Source organism: Myxocyprinus asiaticus, chromosome 16 (genome assembly GCF_019703515.2).
Source record: "Myxocyprinus asiaticus isolate MX2 ecotype Aquarium Trade chromosome 16, UBuf_Myxa_2, whole genome shotgun sequence".
Classification (NCBI taxonomy): domain Eukaryota; kingdom Metazoa; phylum Chordata; class Actinopteri; order Cypriniformes; family Catostomidae; genus Myxocyprinus; species Myxocyprinus asiaticus.
This window is the reverse complement of record NC_059359.1, coordinates 7,038,434-7,060,354: the sequence shown is the minus strand read 5'-3', so window position 1 is coordinate 7,060,354 and position 21,921 is coordinate 7,038,434. Positions and strand designations below refer to the sequence as shown.

General features: G+C 37.7%; 3 protein-coding genes across 3 annotated transcripts; 1 reads left to right on the top strand and 2 right to left on the bottom strand.

Moving 5' to 3' along the window:
* Positions 1 to 240: 240 nt before the first annotated feature.
* LOC127453593 (type-4 ice-structuring protein LS-12-like) lies at positions 241 to 1,547 on the bottom strand. Its single transcript, XM_051720064.1, has 4 exons — positions 1,452 to 1,547; positions 1,038 to 1,107; positions 682 to 796; positions 241 to 544 (listed from the first exon to the last, which is right to left on the bottom strand). Exons 2-4 carry the CDS (start codon positions 1,081 to 1,083, stop codon positions 325 to 327), a joined length of 381 nt encoding a protein of 126 aa, XP_051576024.1. The 5' UTR covers positions 1,084 to 1,107; positions 1,452 to 1,547; the 3' UTR covers positions 241 to 324.
* Positions 1,548 to 3,007: 1,460 nt separating this feature from the next.
* Positions 3,008 to 4,141, bottom strand: afp4 (antifreeze protein type IV). Its single transcript, XM_051720063.1, has 4 exons — positions 4,088 to 4,141; positions 3,864 to 3,935; positions 3,463 to 3,589; positions 3,008 to 3,326 (listed from the first exon to the last, which is right to left on the bottom strand). The coding sequence occupies exons 2-4, from the start codon at positions 3,907 to 3,909 to the stop codon at positions 3,107 to 3,109; spliced, it is 393 nt and encodes a 130-aa protein (XP_051576023.1). The 5' UTR covers positions 3,910 to 3,935; positions 4,088 to 4,141; the 3' UTR covers positions 3,008 to 3,106.
* Positions 4,142 to 13,291: 9,150 nt separating this feature from the next.
* Positions 13,292 to 20,948, top strand: LOC127453591 (RNA-binding protein 8A). The gene is made up of 6 exons (XM_051720061.1): positions 13,292 to 13,560; positions 14,003 to 14,062; positions 14,155 to 14,232; positions 14,354 to 14,490; positions 20,277 to 20,413; positions 20,575 to 20,948. The coding sequence occupies exons 1-6, from the start codon at positions 13,494 to 13,496 to the stop codon at positions 20,618 to 20,620; spliced, it is 525 nt and encodes a 174-aa protein (XP_051576021.1). The 5' UTR covers positions 13,292 to 13,493; the 3' UTR covers positions 20,621 to 20,948.
* Positions 20,949 to 21,921: the final 973 nt, after the last annotated feature.

The following is a 21,921-nucleotide window of genomic DNA, read 5'->3' as shown; positions in this document are numbered from 1 at the left end:
TTTTTTTGGTGGTGCTTTTTCACGTTGATTTTCACAATGATTTGTGGAAACTGTATAGTAGTGTCCCAAAATAAGATTTTTAAATGTCTTTAAATTGTCTCATTCTGCATTTGTAAAACAAAGTCAGATTGATGTTATCATGTTCAGTTCCCTGATAATGCACTTAAGGCATTTTTGTTAAAATCATTACACGTACAATACAGCACAACAGTTTTTGAATAACCAGCCAGCACAAAGCAGTAACCTTTCAATCCCTTTTATTAATCAAACATACAAATAAAGTGAAAATGGAAAGGGAACTAAAGAATGGTTCTTCCTGTAGGTTTACTGAGGGGGCAGGATGGTTTTGGACTTCTCAGACACAAACTTAAGCATGTCTTCAATGTGGGTCTGGACTATATCGGCCAAGGGGGCAAACTGGGCCTGGACAGAGGCAGCTAGAGGCTTGATTTGGTCTTCAATGTTGCTGGAGAGGGGCTTCAGCTGCTCCTGGAGCTTCTCAACCATGGGCTGGAACTGGGCTTTGCTCTCCTCAAAGTAAGCCCTATGACACAGAACAAACAGAATTAATCAACATTGATAAAAATAAATAATAACTGTGTTCGTTGTTAACATCTTTTAAGTTCACAGTTCAGTTGAAGAGTCCACCACACTGGACGATGGTGACGCTCATGGACTTACTTGGCCTTGTTGGCCAGCTCAGGGGCCTCAACATTTTTAAGATTGTCCACGAGGTCCTGGAAGTACTTGGAGATCTTCTCAAGCTCAGCAGGAGTCTCTGATACTGACTCGGAGCCTGGAACACGAGCAAAGATGTTTGATCAATACAGTCTTAGATCTTAAATGCCATTACTCACACCCACTCAAGCTTAATCAAATGAAAGATTCCATTGCTGACTATTACATAATGTTTTCTACAGGGCACTTCGTTATGTTAAATACTTATACTAAGTACATAGATACAATGTTACAATATTACACACAAAAATACAACATGTCTTGAGAGCATTGCACATTGACATGGTCTGAAGTCTTACCAATGGCCAAAGCAACAAGAAGGACGGCAATGAGGGAGAACTTCATGGTTGCAGATTGGGTGAGACTTGCCTGTGTGGACAGTGAAAATAATTAGATTTCAGTTTATAATACATCTTTTGCTTATTATTAATCATTACACTAAATATTTTTCAGAATCTGATTTTTTTTTTTTTTTTTTTTTGTCTGTAAATGTGTAAAGGTTAGCTCAACCATGAAAAATGAAATATCTGTCAGTCCCGAACATTCTCCTTTACATTTCTTTTTAGTGTTTAACAGAAGTAAGTCTCACGGGTGTGGAGTGACTTTAGGGTGAGTAAATATTGACAGGTTTTTCATTTTTAGATGATCTATCCCTTTAACATTCAACAGCAGAGCTCAGTATGATCATGGGAATAATATAGCTGTAGACTTACCTTACGTCCTGGGGTTCTTGGATCTGATGGTGTGTTCACCAAGGAGCTGTGGGTTTTTATAGTCCCAGGACAAAAAGAATTCCAATCGTTCAAAGAGTGATCTGTGCTGATGAAATCATCTATACACACTGAACCTTTAGGCTTTACCTGACACTGAAGTGGTCAACTCAAAGTTCAACAATAATCTCTTTCTCTGTTTGTGCTAAATTTTTGTGATGTCTCGGTCACAAGATGACATCACATCATCACTTTTTTTGATGACACTGTACTGTCCTCTATGTGTGCAGAAAATAATTAGAAATTCAAAGGTTAGTTATGTACACACAGATTAATGAATTAATATTTTTTTGACTGTTAAAGCACAGACATATGTATGTATATATATATATATATATATATATATTTTTATTTATTTTTTTGCAATAAATTTACCCAAAATTGCTTGTGTGGTTATTTCTATGTTGGATGACATCAAGATGTGTTTTATATTTGTGAAGCACTAGAGCATATACGAGTGAAACTGAGAAAACTTAGGCTTTTCTGAAATATTGTTGTTTCAATAACCTAATTTCATTGTTTTACTGGAAAATAGGAGTAGGATATAAAATTAGAACAGATCTTATAATGACAAGAAATACTAATTACAGCTTTAAACTATTTTTATTTGCTCTTTTTTTTTTATGAAATGGGTTGTGTATGATTATTGTATTAGAATTTGAAAGAAAAAAATTGTTTTCTTTTTGCTAGGGATGTAACGATCGGTATAGAGTCTAATGTTGCGCTCTTGTAGGCCTACATTAAAATATAAATACAGTGTCTCATTTAAAGCAGAACAAAGGAAATAGAAATACGAAATATTTTAAGATAAATGACATCAAATGACTACAAACAGTAATTCATTTCCAATATGAACTTTTGCACAGAGCTGCTGTTGTGCGAGCAGGTGCATACAGGAGAGGATTATTTACAGGAAAATTCTTGAATTTTTAACCTTTTTAAATGCATTGTGATTTCCTACAATGATTTTAAATGTAAAAGTCGACATCTTGACTAGATTCTGAAAGGTAAACTCTAAAATTAGGTGTTTTAGCACAGTTTAGAGAGACACATCTATCTATCATCTATCTACCTATCATCCATCCATCCATCCATCCATCCATCTATCTATCCAGCATTTTCACGTTGTCTTAAATACTACTGTGTAGCAGTAGTGTAACTATGGGCTACAGATTATGCCCCTCCCAATAATGAGTAAATAATGAATTTTATTATTTCATTGGTGATCAGTTATAATGTATTTGATATAATTAAGCTAAATTAGAATAGCTAATAGACTTAACATGAAAATATCATAAAGAATGTATCGGTACTCCTATTCGCTATCTATAAATGGTGTTGGTACATCCCTTTGTTTTCTGACAATGATTGGTGGCAGTGACAGTTCTAAAACTATTAATAAAATGTTGTCAAATCTTCATTCTGTTTTTAAAATTTGTCCTGATGTGTAAAAATTATGTAAAAATCAACATACACTACAACAAGAGTTTTTGAATAATCATCCAGCACATAGCAGTGACCTTTCAATGGCTTTTATTATTTGAAACATACATATAGAGAGATTTTGTCAAAAGGGGAAGGGAACTAAAGAACAGGGTTTACTGAGGGGGCAGGATGGCTTTGGTCTTCTCAGCCAAAAACTTGAGCATGTCTTCAACATGGGTCTGAACCATGTCAGTCAGGGGGGCGACCTGAGCCTGGACAGAGGCAGCCAGAGGCTTGATTTGTTCTTCAATGTTGCTGGAGAGGGGCTTCAGCTGCTCCTGGAGCTTCTCAACCATGGGCTGGAACTGGGCTTTGCTCTCCTCAAAGTAAGCCCTATGACACAGAACAAACAGAATTAATCAACATTGATAAAAATGAATAATAACTGTGTTCGTTGTTAACATCTTTTAAGTACACAGTTTACTTGAGATTCGACCACACAGCAGAATGATGAAGCTCGTGGACTTACTTGGCCTTGTTGGCCATCTCAGGGGCCTCAACGTTTTTAAGAGTGTCCACGAGGTCCTGGAAGTATTTTGCGATCTTGTCAAGCTCAGCAGGAGTCTCTCTCTTAACCAGAGACACTGACTCAGAGCCTGAAACACAAGCAAAGATGTTTGATCAGAACAGTCTTATTACTATCTTAAATAGGATTAAATATATTAATTTAGCAGACACTTTTATCCTAAGTGAGAATAATACAAGCAGGAGCATTACTCTCACCCATTCAACCTCAATCAAACTAAATATTCAATGGCTGGATAATTCATTTTCTACAATCCTTTGTTATGTTAAGTATTTTACAAATTAAAAACAGAATGTTACCAAATTTCTTAAGAGCTCAGAAGTTCATATGTTTCAAAGTCTTACCAATGGCCAGGGCAACAACAAGGATGGCAATGAGGGAGAATTTCATGGTTGCAGATTGGGTGAGACTTTCCTCTGCAGACAAAGACAACAATTATTTTTCAGGTTATGATTCATCTCTTGTTCATAAGTGCAGTAAACATTTTTTAATCAGTTTTGGAACAAAACAGATTTTTCCAACAGCAGAGATCAGGATTTCCATAGGAATAATGTAGCTGCAGACTTACCTTTAGTCTTCTGGTTCTTAGACCTGATGGTGTGTTCTCCAAGGAACAATGGGTTTTTATAGTCCCGGGACAAAGAGTTCAAAGGGAGAACTGTGCTGATGAAATCATCTCTATAGACTGAACCTTTAGGCTTTACCTGACACTGAAGTGATTGATTCAAAGTTCATCACCTGATGACTTCATCACATTTAAGTGATGACATGTATATGTTACCAACTAATATATCTTGATTTAAATATCCAATAAAAAAGAATAAGATATCAGGCTTCTCCTGATACCATGAATGAACACATAATGAGAATTTTATTTTTACCGCTGAGGTAATGTAACGTTTTTTTTTTTGTTTTTTTTTTGTGCACATACTGTAGAGTAGTAGAGTATATGCTTTGACAGGAGGGGACAATGTGGCTACATGGCAGTTACACGTCAACACCAGCAAGCTCAGCCATTATTCTATCACAAACTGATTGGGTTTATCTACTGGGAAACTATCTGTGATCAGGCCTTCCTGGTTATCTAGCCCCTCTTTGTCTAATTAAGGGATTATTAGAGTACAACATAAGGAGCAAGCTCTGGACTTTACACTCTGTATTAACAAGTGTAAAGTGGACTGTTTAACCCTTAAACGCATACCTGGGGTCGTTAGTGACCCAGGACCTCATTCCACCCCCTGTACCTCATCCAGTTTTTTTGTTTTGTTTTTTTAAGTTATGTCCACATCTCTCTATTATTCCTCAACCTCTCTCTTATAAATAGTGTAAATAAAAAAAATAAAATAAAATGATTATGGCTTTATTACCAAAAGTGTATAGGGTCATTAGAGACACTAGGTATGCACTTCCATAAATTATATTTTTATGATTTCATATCTAAATAAGTTTACTATCAGATTATATCTATTTATTTGTTTGACAACTAGCCTATATAATGTTGATTTTCTGCACAGTGATGGTGAATTATCAGTATTACATATGCACGTACACATACATATAATATGTGCTATTTCTTATTCAAAGTGGCGCTGTTGTTTCAGTAACTGACTTGATTTACAATTGACATTGGTATTTGACAAAGAAGAAATGTGGAAGTAAACTATAGCAAGTGTAGCACATGAACAGAATGATTTGGCTATTGTTATTTGGGTGTATATGGAAATTATGTACGTTTCGATATGTAGTAATGAAGTAATGAATCAGTTTCTTGATTTATCCTGATTTTTTGCATTATCTCTTTGATGTATGAAAAATAAAACATCAAAATATATTTAATTCTATTATTAATTGTCTTGAAAATATTTGGAAAATTTTACACTATCTGGACAATTTGTAGATCCATTTGTGATAGATATACAGTAAATGCTGGGTCTCTAAATACCTGAATATGTAAGGGTGTTTGGTGAGATTTCCATACAATTAAGAGTAAGTAGATTTATAAAATAATACCATGAATACTGTTTGTGCATACATTACAGGTAGTTTCCATTAGAGTTTAAAAACATATTTAACGTCTTTTCCAAAGCTGGTCTTCTCAAAGGGTATTTGCACAGGAATATTTTTGAGGCAGGTTTGGTTTTTAAGATCAAATTAAAATCAAATTAAAGTTAATTTATCAAATGCACAAAAAATAGTAGTATAGATATCATACAGTAGTTATAGTTAAAAGTTCCTGGGAAAGAAATATATATAGGCATATATAAAATGGCAAATACTAAATTGTGCCTCATGCAATGCCTTATGTTATCTCCCGACAAAAGGTTTTGTTGACAAAAAGGATATAAAAAGAAGAAACATTAAAAAATTGCTAGATGTAAACAAATTATTAGGTATCTTAAAGTGAGTTTGCTTTGGAGGCAACTGGAAATCTGAAGTGTTCGCAATGTTTTGCACAAATGGCTTCTAATAAATGTGTAAAATTATATTCTGATACGGAAGTATAGCATAGAACAGTACAGGATTAAAGCAGGAGTGAATAAGCTTATTAGGGAGCATTTCTGCATGATCATTACAACTCGTGGTGTTTTGTTTTGTTTTTGTTTTTTTATTCTTCCAAGCGATTCTTTTGAATCCGTTAACAAAAAACATTTGTTCAAATTTGTTTACAAAAAAAACGTAAAAACTTTTTGTCCAGTGACCCTTTCTGCAGGCCGCCAGTAGGTCGTGGTAAGAGAGTCTTTTACAGTATGTGTGTTATTAGTCATTTGCCATAAAATAGAAGTGATGAGAGATGGTTACACCACTGTTCTGTACTAAAGAAAGAAAACATTTTGGAATAAAGATGTTCAGCTGTGACATCAATTTGTAGGCGAACCTGGAAGGCTAATTTGCCAGAGTTCCCTCTGTTTCCTATGGGTTTTCATAACAGCAGTTTTGGATTTAAGAGTAAAATAAGGTCTGTGTTAAATATTACTTGAAGATACCTGGACGTTTTGTTCTAGAAAATAAATTACACACAGTCATGCCTCAAACATGAATTCTGAAGCAGCCATGTTTTTAAAAAACAAACAGTACTTTGCAAAAACCTGGCACAAAAGATGTTTCACAAAAACATTTGTCTTAAGATGGTTATTTATATCTTCAGCTTTAATGTGACAATAGGAAATATACATTTTAGACTTCCAAACATTCTTTTTGCAAATAGAATATAACAGAATAGAAGAGGAAGCCCTGCCACCGATGGCATGGCCCTCACAAACCCCCCCCCCACTGAACATTGAGTCAGTCTGGGATTACATGAATAGACAGAAGCAATTGTGATCTAAATAGATAGACGAAATTCTGCAAATTCTCCAAGAAGCTTGGAACATCTTATCTGCCAACAACCAAGAAAAACTGCGTCCATGTGTACCTAGGAGTACTTTTGCAAATATTGATTAAGCTTTATGTTTACTAGATTTTGTATGACATTAATTGATAAATGAAAACTATTTATGGCATTATTTTTTAAGACATCCTCACTATGCAACATTTTTCTAAAGGGCCTAAAACTTTAGCACAGTACTGTATGTCGCTAACAAGTTGCTTAATAAGGACTACAACTACCACAAGCTTGTAAGTGTATGTGCCTGACGAAACTGAAAACCGGCATAGTCCTTTTTTAGAAACTTGTTAGCAACACGCCTTTTAAAAAAAAAAAAAAAAAAAAAAGCATGGCGGCTTAAAAATTTACATTTGGGGTATGATTGCATGTAATTTATGTTGTAGAACAGAACGTTAAAGTATCTTCAAGTAATACTTAACAGACTTTATTTTACTCATAAATCTAAAACGCCCATTATAAAAACCCATTGGATAATCCCGAAGGAACCCATAGCTAGAAAATGCTCATTCTCTTACAGGTTTTAGTACTACAACATGAACAGCTCTGTAATTGGACAGTCTGCAACAATCAGTTTTTTTTTTTTTTTGTTAGTCCTCTGTTTCACTTTTTCCTCAGAAGGACACCTGTGTACCTGACTCTGAGCAGGCTAAGGCGAGGAAAGGGATTTATTTAAGCTTCTGGAAGCTTCTAGAAAAAGGCTGTGTGCTGTAGCTCCAGAGATGTCTTTGAATGAATAATGTTTTTGTTCTTCTATCTGTTTCAAACAAAATACAAAGCAATTGCTATTTCTGCTTCTACTGTTATCTCTATGTATGTGGGTTGTCTGTGTGTAGGAAGTCTCATGGAATGTTCTGTGGCTAAATTAAACTTTTATCTCTCTTTGCTTCTCTTTTCCAGGGGTTTCGTGGGTATAAAGCCTGTCTTCACAATCACAATATGTTTCCTCTCATGCCTAGACCTGGCTAAGCTGTGTGCATCTCCGTAAATACCTGTATCAATAAAAGCTCACACGAATCTTGGTCCCTTCATTGTCTCTGACTAGCTTACAACAGCTGGTGTCAGAAGTGGGACAGCACGAACAGCCATCGATCCCCATGATGGACTCGAGCCTAGACACATCTCCTGGAAGTCTTGATGGACGATGTGATGCTACCGTTGGTACTTTGAAGACTGAAGTCCTAAGGTTCATTAACTTTTCTGAGAATGTCTACAAATCCCGCATAGCGAACTTCCAACAAAGAGGCCCGGACATTGTCCATACCCAAAACATCAGGATTGTCCAGTGAGACCGAAGGGCCTGTCCTGAGCTTCTCCTATGACTGGAACAACCCATCCTTACTGGCCTTGTTGAGACCGAGGCCGGAGGAGGCGGACCATATACCTGGGTTTCCTATGGACAAAACACCAAGCTCTACCTTGAATCTTGGACCAGACATCCTGCTGGTTCTCAGTTCGACAACGGGAGACCTAAGTCAGGTATTACAAATGTTACGAATGGGAGAGTCTGCAACAATCAGTGTTTCTGTTAGTCCTCTGTTTCACTTTTCCCTCAGAGGGCCACCTGTGTCCCAGATTCTGGGCAGGCGGAGGGGAGGACAGGAACTGATAGAAGCTTCTGGAACAAATGCTGGATGAATAATGAATGAATAATGTTTTTGTTCTTCTGTCTATTTCCCACAACATACACAGCACCAATTGCTATTTCTGTATCTACTATTATATCTATGTATGTGGGTTGTCTGTGTGTAGGGGGTCTCATGGAATGTTCTGTGGCAAAATGAAATTGTTATCTCTATTAGATTTGCTTCTCTTCTCCAGGTTTCTCATCATGGGTATAAAGCTTGTGTTCACAATCACTAAGTTGTCACGGCTATGCTGTATACATCTCCGTAAATCTCTAAAAAAGCTCACATGAATCTTGGTCTCATCCTTGTCTCTGACTAGCCTACAACAAGCTATTTGGCATTGGAAACACAGTCAAAATCAGAATCAGAATGATCTTTATTGCCAAGTGTTCTCACGTACACAATTTTTTTTTTTTTTTTTTTTGGTGATTGGAGAAACAAGTGCACACAGAATATTACAATGAGACACAGAATATAAAACAAGGTAAGAGTATAAATAGACATACAAATAATAGGACATATAACAGAATGGTGTATGTACATGTGCAAGTGGTAATGTATGTACAGGTAGGGTTATGTACAGTTATTTATTTATTTTTTCAATTAACATTTTTATTGATTCATAGACTTAACACAAAGAAAAAACCACAACATATATATAACGAATCACATTTAACATTAAACCCCCACTATTAAAAAGTTTCTTGGAGTGTTATTCCACAAAACAAACTCTAGCTGCTAGGCGGAACCAGCAGAAAAAGAAACAAAAAAGGCGCCCAGCTTCCTCGGATGGTCAAGTGAATGTTCAGTGAGTCAGGCTCACTTGCTGCAATGTGAGAATCACACCATGACCTACTCATTCCATTGACTTTATGAAGGACAATGCTTGAGGTGGGTATGTAAATATTTTGCGGCCATCCTTAGTATCTATTCTCAACTTGGCCGGAAACATCAGTGCAAAAGCGACCTTCCATTGATATAAGAGTTTCTTGCATTCCCTGAATCGATCACATTTCTCTCTTGTCGAATTCGCAAAGTCTGGGAACAAGAAAATGTTGTGGTTCTTCCAAGAAAGACTTCCTTTGCTCCTTGCCTCGCGTAACATGAGATCTTTATCGGATGATCTCAGAAATTTGGCCAGAATTGATCGGGGCCTGTCTCCCTCTGCGGATCTCCGAGTGAGCTCACCCTGTGAGCTCACTCGATTTCCAGCTTATGGCCTGTTATGTCGAGCAGACTCGGGAAGAGCTCGTCTAGGAATTTCACCATATCTCGGCCTTCTTTATTATCAGGAATTCCAACAATCCAGACGTTGTTTCACCAACTACAATTCTCAAGGTCTTCTGACTTTTCCCAGATGCGCTGCAAATCTGCCTTGGTCGCTAGCGGGTTAGCATCTAATTCCCTCTTCGATGACTCCAGATAATCGATCCGTTTCTCGACGTCCCCCATTTTTGTTACCAACTCAGAGAATTTTGTCTCCATGGCAGTGATCAATCGACGTATTACAGCAAGATCCTCCGAGTCCGCAACGACCTTCACCAGCATTGCCGACATGCTCGACATTTGACGCTGAATATCTCCCGCCGCACCATCCAAACAGAGTCCCTGGTCTGCGGCCTTGTCAGGGGTATCAGCTTGAACACGTAACTGTCTTTTAATGTCTCCAGAGCCCGAGGATTTTGAATTATTTATTTCTCCTGAAGTCCACTATCATCTCCAATGTTTTGAGCGTGTTCAGCTCCAGGTTTTTGTGACCGCACCAGAAAGCCAGCTGTTCAATCTCCCATATGTATGCAGACTCGTTACCTTTGCGGATGATGCCGATGACCGTGGTGTCATCTGCAAACTTCAGGAGCTTGACAGTGGGGTCTTTTGCAGTGCAGTCATTCGTGTACAGGGAGAAGAGCAATGGAGAGAGAATGCATCCCTGAGGAGCACTAGTGCTAATAGTGAGGGTCCCAGATGTGAGTTTCCCCAGTCTCACTAGCTGCTGCCTAACTGTCAGAAAGCTGGTGATCCATTGACAGATTGGGGTGGGCATGGAAAGCTGGGTCAGTTTGGTTGAGAGAAGATCAGGCATGATAGTATTGAAGGCTGAACTGAAGTCCACAAATAGGATCCTTGCATAAGTTCCAGGTCTGTCGAGGTGTTGCAGGATATAATGCAGTCCCATATTGACAGCATCATCCACAGACCTGTTTGCTTGGTAAGCAAACTGAAGGGGGTCCAGCAGGTGTCCAGTGATGTCCTTCAGCCAAAACCATTCTCTCAAACGACTTCATGAACAAAGACATGAGAGTGACAGTCATTAAGTCCTGTGATTTTGGGTTTTTTGGGGACTGGAATGATGGTGGAATGTTTGAAGCTCACACTGCTCCAGTGATCTATTGAAGATCTCTGTGAAGATGGGGGTCAGTTGGTCAGTGCAGACTTTCAGACAGGCAGATGAAACACCGTCTGGGCCTGAAGCCTTCCTAGTCTTTTGTTTCCGAAAGACCCGGCACACATCCTCCTCACAGATCATAAATGCAGATTGAGTAGCAGGAGGGGGAGGGGGGGGGCGGGGTTCCAGGAGGTGTTGGTGTGTGTGTGAAGTGAAGATCAGAGCAGGGGAGGGGTGTGAGACTAGGCTTTTCAAATCTGCAGTAAAACACATTCAGTTCATCAGCCATTAGTTGACTCTCTACAGAGCGAGGGGGATGTGTCTTGTACTTGGTGGTGCTTTTTAGGCCTTTCCAGACAGATGCAGGATCGTTGGCTGAAAACTGTTTTTTCAGCTTTTCAGAGTAGCTTCTTTTAGCCACTCTGATTTCCTTAGTAAGTGTGTTCCTGGCCTGGTTGTATAATGTTTTATCCCCACTTCTGTAAGCATCCTCTTTGGAATGACGAAGCTGTTTGAGTTTTCCTGTAAACCATGGTTTATCATTACTGAATGATAAAAATGTCCATGAGTTATGTCCATTAATTAAAAAATTAAGGATTACTTTTTTGTGTTCTGTTTGTAAGGTGAACTTGAGGGTCATGAAAAGCGCCTATAAATAAAATGTATTATTATTATTATTACAAATGTCCTAGTAGGGATGCACATATCTTCACAGAAACTGATATATGATGTCACAGTATCTGTGAGCTCGTCCAGGTCTGTGGCTGCAGCCTCAAAAATACTCCAATCAGTGCAGTCAAAGCAGGCTTGTACTTCCAGCTCTGCTTCATTGGTCCATCACTTTACAGTCCTTACAACAGGCTTAGCTGTTTTTAGTTTCTGCTTGTAGGTTGGGAGAAGATGAACCAGACAGTGATCTGAGAGTCCTAAAGCTGCACGTGGGACAGAGCGATCCTTTACAGTGGTGTAGCAGTAGTCCAATATATTTCTTTCTCTGGTGGGGCATGTGATGCGTTGTTTGTATTTTGGCAGTTCACGGGTGAGGTTAGCTTTATTAAAGTCTCCCAAAATAATGATAAGAGAGTCTGGGAGTTGTTGCTCTGTGTTTATGATGTGATCATTCAGCTGTTGCAGTGCTGCGTTCACGCATGCTTGTGGCAGGATATAAACACATACCAGAAAAAAGAGGAAAACTAACGTGGTGAGTAGAAAGGTTTAAAGTTGATGAAGAGCACCTCTAAATTAGGACAGCACATCTTCTTCAACGCTGTTACATCTGTACACCAACTTTCATTGATGTAAAAGCATGTTCCACCGCCTCTCGTTTCCCCCGATACCTCTGCGATGCGGTCCGCTCTGAACAGCTGAAAGCCCAGCAGATGTAACGCGCTGTTCGGGATGGCTTCACTCAGCCAGGTTTCCGTGAAACACACAGCAGTGGAGTTAGAAAAGTCCCTATTTGTTTGAGTGAGTAGAAGCAGTTCATCCGTTTTGTTGCTGAGGAAGCGGACATTCAGCAGATGAATACTTGCAGCGGAGTCCTAAAGCCACATTGACAAAGCTTCACATGCGCGCCAGCTCGCTTCCCTCGCAGGCATCTTTTGGATGGCTTGTAGAGCACCGCTGCACCTCCAACTAAGATGTCTAATAAAACGTCTGAATAATCAAACACAGGTAAAAAAATTATCAGGTATGCTCTACCGAATATTCAGCAGTTCATCCCTGGTGAAACTGATCGGGAAAGAGTGACAAAAAACATGACAAACAAACAAAATTAACAAAAATGCTAGAGAGCTCCACACCGAAGCAGCCATCTGTGGCACCATCTTTTTAGCTTATGTTTAAATGCTTATGTTCGCAATAGAAATTGTATGCGGTACAAAAATCTCTATAAGCTAACAAATGACCATTCTCATCCACTAAATGGACAACAGCCCAAATATTATTTTTAAGCCAATCAAATGCATATGCCATAGAAGTTTCCTGTCCTTCCTCCAATTTCTTCCAAAACAGTAGATGGCCAAATACTCAAGCAGCAGTTGACGCAAAGAAACGAAGAAGAGGCAGCATGGCACTGGACGTTCTGGGCATGCTCGGAGCCACATGAACATCATTTGTCTAAATAAAATGACGCCAATTTTCTCGAAATATTATGTTCAAATGCAAGTGATGTTAATTCCCAAGTTGAAGTACCTCAGTAGACGGGTGTAGAGTATATAATATGTATAATTATAGTAATATATGATTAAAATAAAGTATTATAGACTTAAAGTGCACCTGTAAAATCTATTCTCTTTTTTCTTTACATCAATATAACTCTCCTAAAATGTACCTCATACATTCCCTTCCAGAGGGACTTTGTTCCCTTCTTACTCAAAGCGCTCGCGCTTGTTAAAGAGTGGCTTACTGTCATAGCAACCACGTTACGTTCTGTTTCCGTTTGTCCTACGAAGGTTGTCTCGTTTAAATTAGGCTTGTTTAAAGGAGGACGCTCGGAATACTGCAGCCTTCAAAGGACGCGACCTACCTAGCATGCAGCCTTCCAAACGAGACACAGCTTCATTCACGCACAGGCATCATGGCGGACGTGTTGGATCTTCATGAAGCGGGAGGTGAAGACTTTCCTATGGACGAGGATGGTGACGGTACACTTGTCATTTCTATTAAAATTCTGCAAATCTGTTTGTTTGATTTGATATAATCACTCATGTTTTCGATTTGTAAATGTGTAAAATGTTCTGTTTTTATTTTTTATATACGGTAGGCCCGTTGCTGTTAGCACGCGTGCTAATCGCGAGCTTATCCAAACAACTCGCGCGTTTTAGCCTTTTGTAAAATTATATCTATCTTGTTTTGTTTTTAACACCGAAAAGATAATGCTTTGTGTTGTTTAGTGCTCATTTGCTCAGATTTGTAGCTACAATGTTATTTTCCCTGATATCAGTGTGAGTTACAAACACGCCTGTGTCAATTTGTACTGATTTATGATGTTGCAACTTTCGGTATGAGTAAATCCACAAGGGTTTTGCTTGTAATTCTAATGCACTGTAATGCTTACTTTCTTTACTGTTCACTTTGTGTTTACAGAGAGCATTCACAAGCTAAAAGAGAAAGCCAAGAAGAGAAAGGGTCGTGGGTTTGGATCAGGTAAGTCACCTCTCCAGTGTTCCTCGCTCTTGTTTTCCATAGTTTTATGAATCATGAGTTTATGATGTTTGCTGCTTTTTTTTCCTCCACAGAGGAGGGAGCGAGATCTAGAGTCAGAGAGGACTATGACACCGTAGAGCAAGATGGAGATGAGCCTGGACCACAGAGATGTAAGTGTAATGTTGTGGCATGCTTAAGAGTCTGTGAATACCTTCTGAAATAACATCTGACTAACATTTCACCTCCAATCTGAAAAGCTGTCTTTAATTGCATGCTGTGATGTCATTGCAGCTGTTGAAGGATGGATTCTTTTTGTGACTGGTGTACATGAGGAGGCGACTGAAGAGGATGTCCATGACAAGTTTGCAGAGTTTGGAGAAATCAAAAACTTGCATTTGAATTTGGACAGAAGAACAGGTTACCTTAAGGTTAGTCTGCAGATTTTTAATTCTACTTGATGTATTGCACATTTTATAAAAAGTTTTTTTTTACCAGACCTTTAAATGATGTAAGATTTTACGATTATTTGCTAATTGGCACTGATGCAAAAAAATGCATATCACATCACAATTGAACGTCTTGGTAGATGTATTTCTGGGGGATATGTTGGCGCTATGGGCTGCCCTATAAAAGGAAAACTGATAAATACACGAAAAATAAATAGGAGGTAGCCTAAACAATTAGAGATGCTCCAATCTAGGGCACAACACTGCTTATGCGCATCCCGAGCTCAGTGATGTGCTAATGTAACCGGAGTGCTTCAAAAGTGTACATGTAAGATTATTGTTGGTGTGCAACATGTATTTCATGGCTTCCAACTGTTTTTTCTTCGGCAACAGTTTATTAAAGCAGTCCGTTGTCTGTCAGACACCCCAACATGAAGAATCGGCAACAGACTATAAAAATACGGTCCACAGCATCTCACAAATAAACCTTTAGTTTAGACTATGCATAATATGGGGAACATTGCTTGCAGCAGGCAATTTAAAGTTGGATAATGACTAAAATTTACATTTATTGTTGAATGTGGTGAATATACACAAGCAGTGCTTAAAATAATGAGGACGATTCAAAACACAACTTTTCAAAGTTTACTTGCTGGTATTAACAACATGCAATGCACTGCACGTTGTCAGCATGCTTAAACGTTACAAAATTGCATCTTTTAATTCATCACATTAAATCACCACCTCAAAAAATTAAGCTTTGTAGTTTGTTGTTGGATGACTAGTGGAGCATCCTGTCCCATTTGTAAACTGTTTATCTTTCTATGACTTCTCTCTGCATGTTTTACTCCCGTCGTGTTCAGTCAGTCATTTAAATGCTCCCAAACAGACACTTTTTTTGGTGGATATGAGTCTGCTAGATCTAATTCCTCTGTTATATTTTGGAGTTTGTGTGTGGCCCCAGTTTCATGTGAATTGAAAGTTCATGTTCGGCCCACGACACCTGGCCTTCAAGCACCATGCTGCCACTGTCCGTAACCATAGCAACAGCTCCAGTACCCACACATGCACAAGAGTTTTTCACATCAAGTCTTACAAAATCTTCTGAATAACTCTAATAATTATACATTATAATATTTTTGCCACGTAATTACAGCATTTCACAGTTTTTAACCGTTGATTCTAAATTCTTACTGTTTTATTTTTGTGGTAATCAACATTATTACAGAAATACTTTCGAATGAGCTTAACTTGTATTGAACCCGGAACATTCCTTTAAAATAATCTAGTTATTTTTATATGCTTAATATAGCAGCCTAATCTATGGCCCAATATTTTTAGCCTGAGTAATGTTTAGTGTTTTACATGACATTTACGGTCATGAAACACACTATGAAGAAAAACGTTTTTGTTTTTTATTCCCGTTAATGTGACACTTGGGACTGCCACTCTGAAATGATGTCCAGAGATTGGATTGCATTCGGACTAGCTTGGTAATGCATGGAGCTAGCGCATGCAATGCTATGTAAAGAGACCTTGTCCAAAAAGAACGATTCATAGCATTGATGGATTATTGTGATTGGACAGCTAATAATTAATGTCAGAGAACAACAGACTGTTACTTGGGTCATTTACATAAAACATGGAGATACTAACATGATTTGACAATAGAGGTCACTATTGCCCCAAACAATGCAAATACACTGATCAGCCACAACATTAAAACTAATATTATGTAGGTCTGCCAACCCACATCCCAGAATAGCATTCTGAGATGCTATTCTTCTCACCACAATTGTACAGAGTGGTTATCTGAGTTACTGTAGACTTTTGTCAGTTCGAACCAGTCTGGCCATTCTCTTTTGACCTCTCTCATCAAGGCATTTCTGTCCACAGAACTGCCACTCACTGGATGTTTTTTGTTTTTGGCACCATTCGGAGTAAATTCTAGAGACTGTTGTGTGTGAAAATCCCAGGAGATCAGCAGTTACAGAAATATTCAAACCAGCCCATCTGGCACCAACAATCATGCCATGGTCCATATCACTGAGATCAAATTTTTTTCTCCATTCTGATGGTTGATGGAACGATGTTAACTGAAGCTCCTGACCCGTATCTGCATGATTTTATGCACTGCTGCCACACGATTGGCTGATTAGATAATCGCATGGATAATCATTGGTGCCAGAATACTAGATGCGGGTTGGCGCTGTTTTGGCAGCACAGGGGGGACGTACACAATATTAGGCAAGTGGTTTTAATGTTATGGCTAATCGGTGTATACAGTTCTATCTTTCTAATTGGTAATTTGTACTCATGACAGAAAAGATGTTGCAACCCAGGCCCAGTGGTTGAGAGACCCTAAATTAAAACACCGGAGTCGTTTGGATTACTTTTATTTGCTTAATGGAGCTTCAAAGTTTTGGTCACCATTCACTTGCATTGTATGGACCAACAGAGCTGTGATATTCTGCTAAAAATCTTTTTGTTGAAAGTGGGTGAATGAGAGAATTTTCTTTCCTTTGAAGCAGTGAGAAAATGAAGAGTTGTTAAATTAATATCAGGGTTTGTACAGAGACTTGAAAGTTGTGAAAATGCTTTATTTTCCCAGTTAGGTTTTCAAGGTTTGAAATATGCTTGAATTTTCAATATGTCCCTTGAAAATGCTTGATTTTTTCCTTAAGTTGTTGACAAAAAGATCTAAAATTATTATGAATTTGTAATAGATATTATACAGTTATGTTTGTGGTAAGCGTGGGAGCGCAAGTGCGCCGTGTCGCATCTTGTTTTGATGTCGCGCGCACACTGAAGTCCTGCACGTTTCCACTGTGGTAGATTGGCACCAAAGAAATTATACTTGCATCTCCTGCTTCCATCAACATGCCAGAGTGCCATTTCAATGACAGCTGGATGGAAGAGGAGACATAAAATATTACTATGAGGAGGAATGATCAACAACAAGGGAAGTGTGCAAAGAAAAAAAAAGATATCAATGGATGTTGGCACTAAGCCATTCTGAAGGTATACGCTGAGACAAAGATTTTGTTAAAACTTGAATTTACTTTGGAATAATTTACAATCAATAATATAATTAGTATCGCATGAATACTTCAGGAGGGCAGAAAGTCAATGTATGTGATAAATTAAATATATTAAATCTAGGGCTTAATTAATCAAAATATGATCGAAATCACAATATGGCACAGTGTGATTTATTAACCCCCACCCACCCCCCCACCCCAAAAAGGCTGCAATTTTATTAAATAAATGTATTTAAAGTCTGAATTAATCTGGTCCAAGCAAAGCCACTGTTTTCAACTGTCTCAGCGGCTCACAAATAGCGAACGGCCCACACAAACTCCATCCGTCTCGAGAGTGCTCCGACTTTGAGTTTGGTTCGCTATTAGTGCGCATTGCGTTTTTCTTATTATGTGCCTTAAGAACACAATGTGCTATGACATCACTTTGTTTTCATGTAATTTAAAACATTCTTATGATAATGTGACACTGGGGCGCGGAAGAGGAGGTGGCATTTCACCACATTGTAAATAAGGAGCATGTTTTAAAAAAATAAGCAAAAAATACAAATGTCTTCAGTAAAAAAGGCTTGAGGGTTTAATAGTAACAATGCAATGTGAATGTTATGAAATTACGACATATTACTGTTGTACTACAAAAAAATGGACGCATTCAATAATAATAATAATAATAATTTAATATTACATTATTATATTACAGTTTGCTTATGAAATCCCTTAAGTTATTGCAGATGTCCCTGCATGACATTTTACATTAATTTAGTATAATTTGTTGGTAAATATTGCTGTTTATTCATCTGCTATTTATTAATGTTTTTTTTTTCTTGGATTTTTCTCCCCAATTTGGAATGCCCAATTCCCAGTGTGCTCTAAGTCCTTGTGGAGGCGTATTGACTCAATCCGGGTGGTGGAGGACGAATCTCAGTTGCCTCCATGTCTGAGACTGTCAATCCGCACATCTTATCACGTGGCTTGAGCGCGTTACCGCAGAGACCTAGCGTGTGTGGAGGCATCACGCTATTCTCTGCAGCATCCACGCACAACTCCCCACACACCCCACTGAGAGCGAGAACCACATTATAGCAACCACGAGGAGGTTAACCCAACGTGACTGTACCCACCCTAGCAACCGGGCCAGTTGGTTGCTTAGGAAGCCTGACTGGAGTCACTCGGCATGCCCTGGATTTGAACTTGCGACTCCAGGTGTGGTAGTCAGCTTCTTTACATGCTGAGCTACCCAGGCCCCCCCATTTACCAATTTTAATATGAAAAACACAAATCATTAATGATGAATATTATTCTTCCATGAACTTGAGTGGAAAACATGACTTGATTATTTAAACTTGCAGAAACCCTGTTTGAAAAAGCAGTGTTACATTTTCAAAGGCCTCGTTGAATGTGTTCCCCAGCCTGGGTATATACATTTATACATATGTATACATATTTTAGCTGTCAGAACAGCTGAAATCACTCATAATATTCATAATAACATAATATTCTTCAAATCAGTCTGATAATTGCAGTCACATCTTATACTGGTGTGTGTATACTAAATTCTGCTGCAGATGTGCATGAGGTGAGATTCCACATGCATCCCGTATCTTGTCACCGAATAACTCAAAGCAGTCTTCTTTTAGCCTTTATTCAAATAGCTGGGGATAAAATATCAATTGTAGAATTTTTGCTTTTATTTGAAGTGAAAAAACAAAACAAAAAAACACCCACACAAACTTTCTTTATAAATAGCTAAATCTATATGATATTTATTTTAATTTTCCACATGGAAATAAATAAGTACAGTAACCAGGATTTGTTTTTCCCTATGGTAATTCACGTCCTATAGATAACCAGTGTTTCCAACTGTATCTGTGTGTTAATATAAGACTTTGATTGTAATCATATTCCAGTCCTAGCTGTCTGTGGGTTTATAGGAATTCTTAAAACTTTCATTTTTATAGATTGGGCAATGTTTGAAATCACAGAGGATGCTTTTTATCATTGCATTTTTGTGAAGTAACATATAGAATTGGATAGTATTTAAAGGTTTGAGGTGCTTGGAAAAAGATGATTACGATACCTTGAAAATGCTAGAAAAGTGCTTGAATTTCACCCTTAAAAAGCTGCACGAACCCTGCAATATAATAGTTAAGAAACTTAAGAGCTAAATGAAAAGTGCATTCAAATAATTTCAATTTTTGAGATATTGCTTAAATATTGCCCCAAAAATCTTTATTAAATAAGCTTTTAATATAGTGCCCAACCTAGAGACTAGTGGTAAGCAAAAACAGAGCTACACCTTAGTGTTTGTCCACCAGATGGGAGTGTTTTAAAGAGAAAAAGGACTCTTCGAAAACACTTAATTTGGTTCAAAAAGGGTTGAATTACAATTGTAAGTTCCTTTTGACAACATTGCATTGTGCTGAGGCAGGCATTTCAACCATTGTAAGTAACAATGTTGAAAACATAATTTTCCATGTCAAGGGAGATTTCACTTAGCTTAGCATACTGCTGCAATAGTCGCTATATGAAGGGACATAAACCACATTTTGTTTTGGAGTGTCACTTATACATTGTTTACATTTGCAAGCTGACAAAAATTATAATGCATTAATGTGTTTCGTTTGTGAGTCTTCTGGAACCAGGCAACTCGATTGCGAAGCATCCGTTTTACGAGTTCTTACTTGTTTGAAACATTATCTTGGCATTTAATGACACTGTGTTTTTTTATAGGGCTATGCACTGGTGGAGTATGAGACATACAAAGAAGCTCAGGCAGCGATGGAAGGGCTAAATTGTCAAGAACTTATGGGGCAACCAATCAGTGTTGACTGGGGCTTTGTAAGAGGACCCCCTAAGAGCAAGAGGAGGTAACTTTGTGTCTGATCCTGTTAAACTGGATTTATATACTCTGTCTGTGTCATTCGCTCACACAAACTTTATTTGTAGCGGAGATTTGTCTTCTAAGGCAGTTGATAATGGTACAGGTGCTTACAAAATATGACTAATGGGGCAATGTTATTTTCTTTAGGGGTGGAAGAAGGCGCAGCAGGAGCCCTGACAGACGGCGACGTTGATTCTTCTTTATTTGCCTTCGATATGTTTCCCAGCCTGTCACACATTTTCAAGACAGTTTGGAGTCCGACTGGAGTGTGTGTGGATTTCTCTAAGGATTTTAGTGTTGCCTTGGTTGGAGGGAAAGTTTTTATTTTTTTGTAGCTGACTGTTAGTTAATTTTATTGAAGAATGACATATAATGCTGAAGCATACAGATGTCTGGATTGGTTCCATGATTTTATGTGTAGTTTTTCTTTTTGTACAAAGTGGTAGTACATGTAATTCTCTCATTAAAATCTGTTTCGTGATTAGTGATTTGTATATTTCCAATAAATTAATTTGGATTTACATATGTGTTTTACCTGCTCTGACCTAATTTTTCCGGATGCATTTCTCAGTGAGTTATGTGCTTGAGTTTTCTTTGAGAGGAATTTACGTTGGCTCATAAGCTTTCCACATTGCATTAAAACATAATATGTTGATATTTATCAGCAAGATCAGAATCACCACAAAGACTTAAAATCGTCAAGAAGTTTTCTAGCTTTGGTCTTTATCTGTACACATGACATTGATTTTGTCACTCAACAATGTTCTGTGCTCATTTTAGTTAGTTGCTTATAAATATAGCTAAGTATTTGACAATGAACATCAGCTTCAGTAATGTGTTAGAAATATTCAGAGTTGGTCATGAAAAACCTGGAGGTATTGGGTAATTTTAAACCAGTGATTTCCAGGCCAAGAAAAGTCATGGAAATTCCCATATTAAATATAAATATTTCTGGTTATGCTCATCTCACTAATGTTTAATTAGCTAAAAAAATAAAAAAAGGCAGTTTTTTACTATGTATTTTTTTTATGTGTGCTGTCAGTCGATACTTTTTTTTTTTAATCATGATTAATCGCATAATTTTTTGAAGTTAATCGCAATTGATCGCAGATTTTTAAAGTGCTGAAATTGGACACTATATATATATATATATATATATATATACAGTTGTGCTCAAAAGTTTGCATGCTCTGGCAGAAATTGTGATTTTTGGCATTGATTTTAAAAATATGAAAACTGTATTTAAGGACAGTGATGATATGAAGCTTTTTATTATCACATAGTTGTTTGGCTCCTTTTTAAATCATAATGATAACAGAAATCACCCAAATGGCCCTGATCAAAAGCTTACATACCCTTGAATGTTTGGTCTTGTTACAGACACACAAGGTGACACACACAGGTTTAAATGTCAATTAAAGGTTAATTTCCCACACCTGTGGCTTTTTAAATTGCAATTAGTGTCTGTGTATAAATAGTCAATGAGTTTGTTAG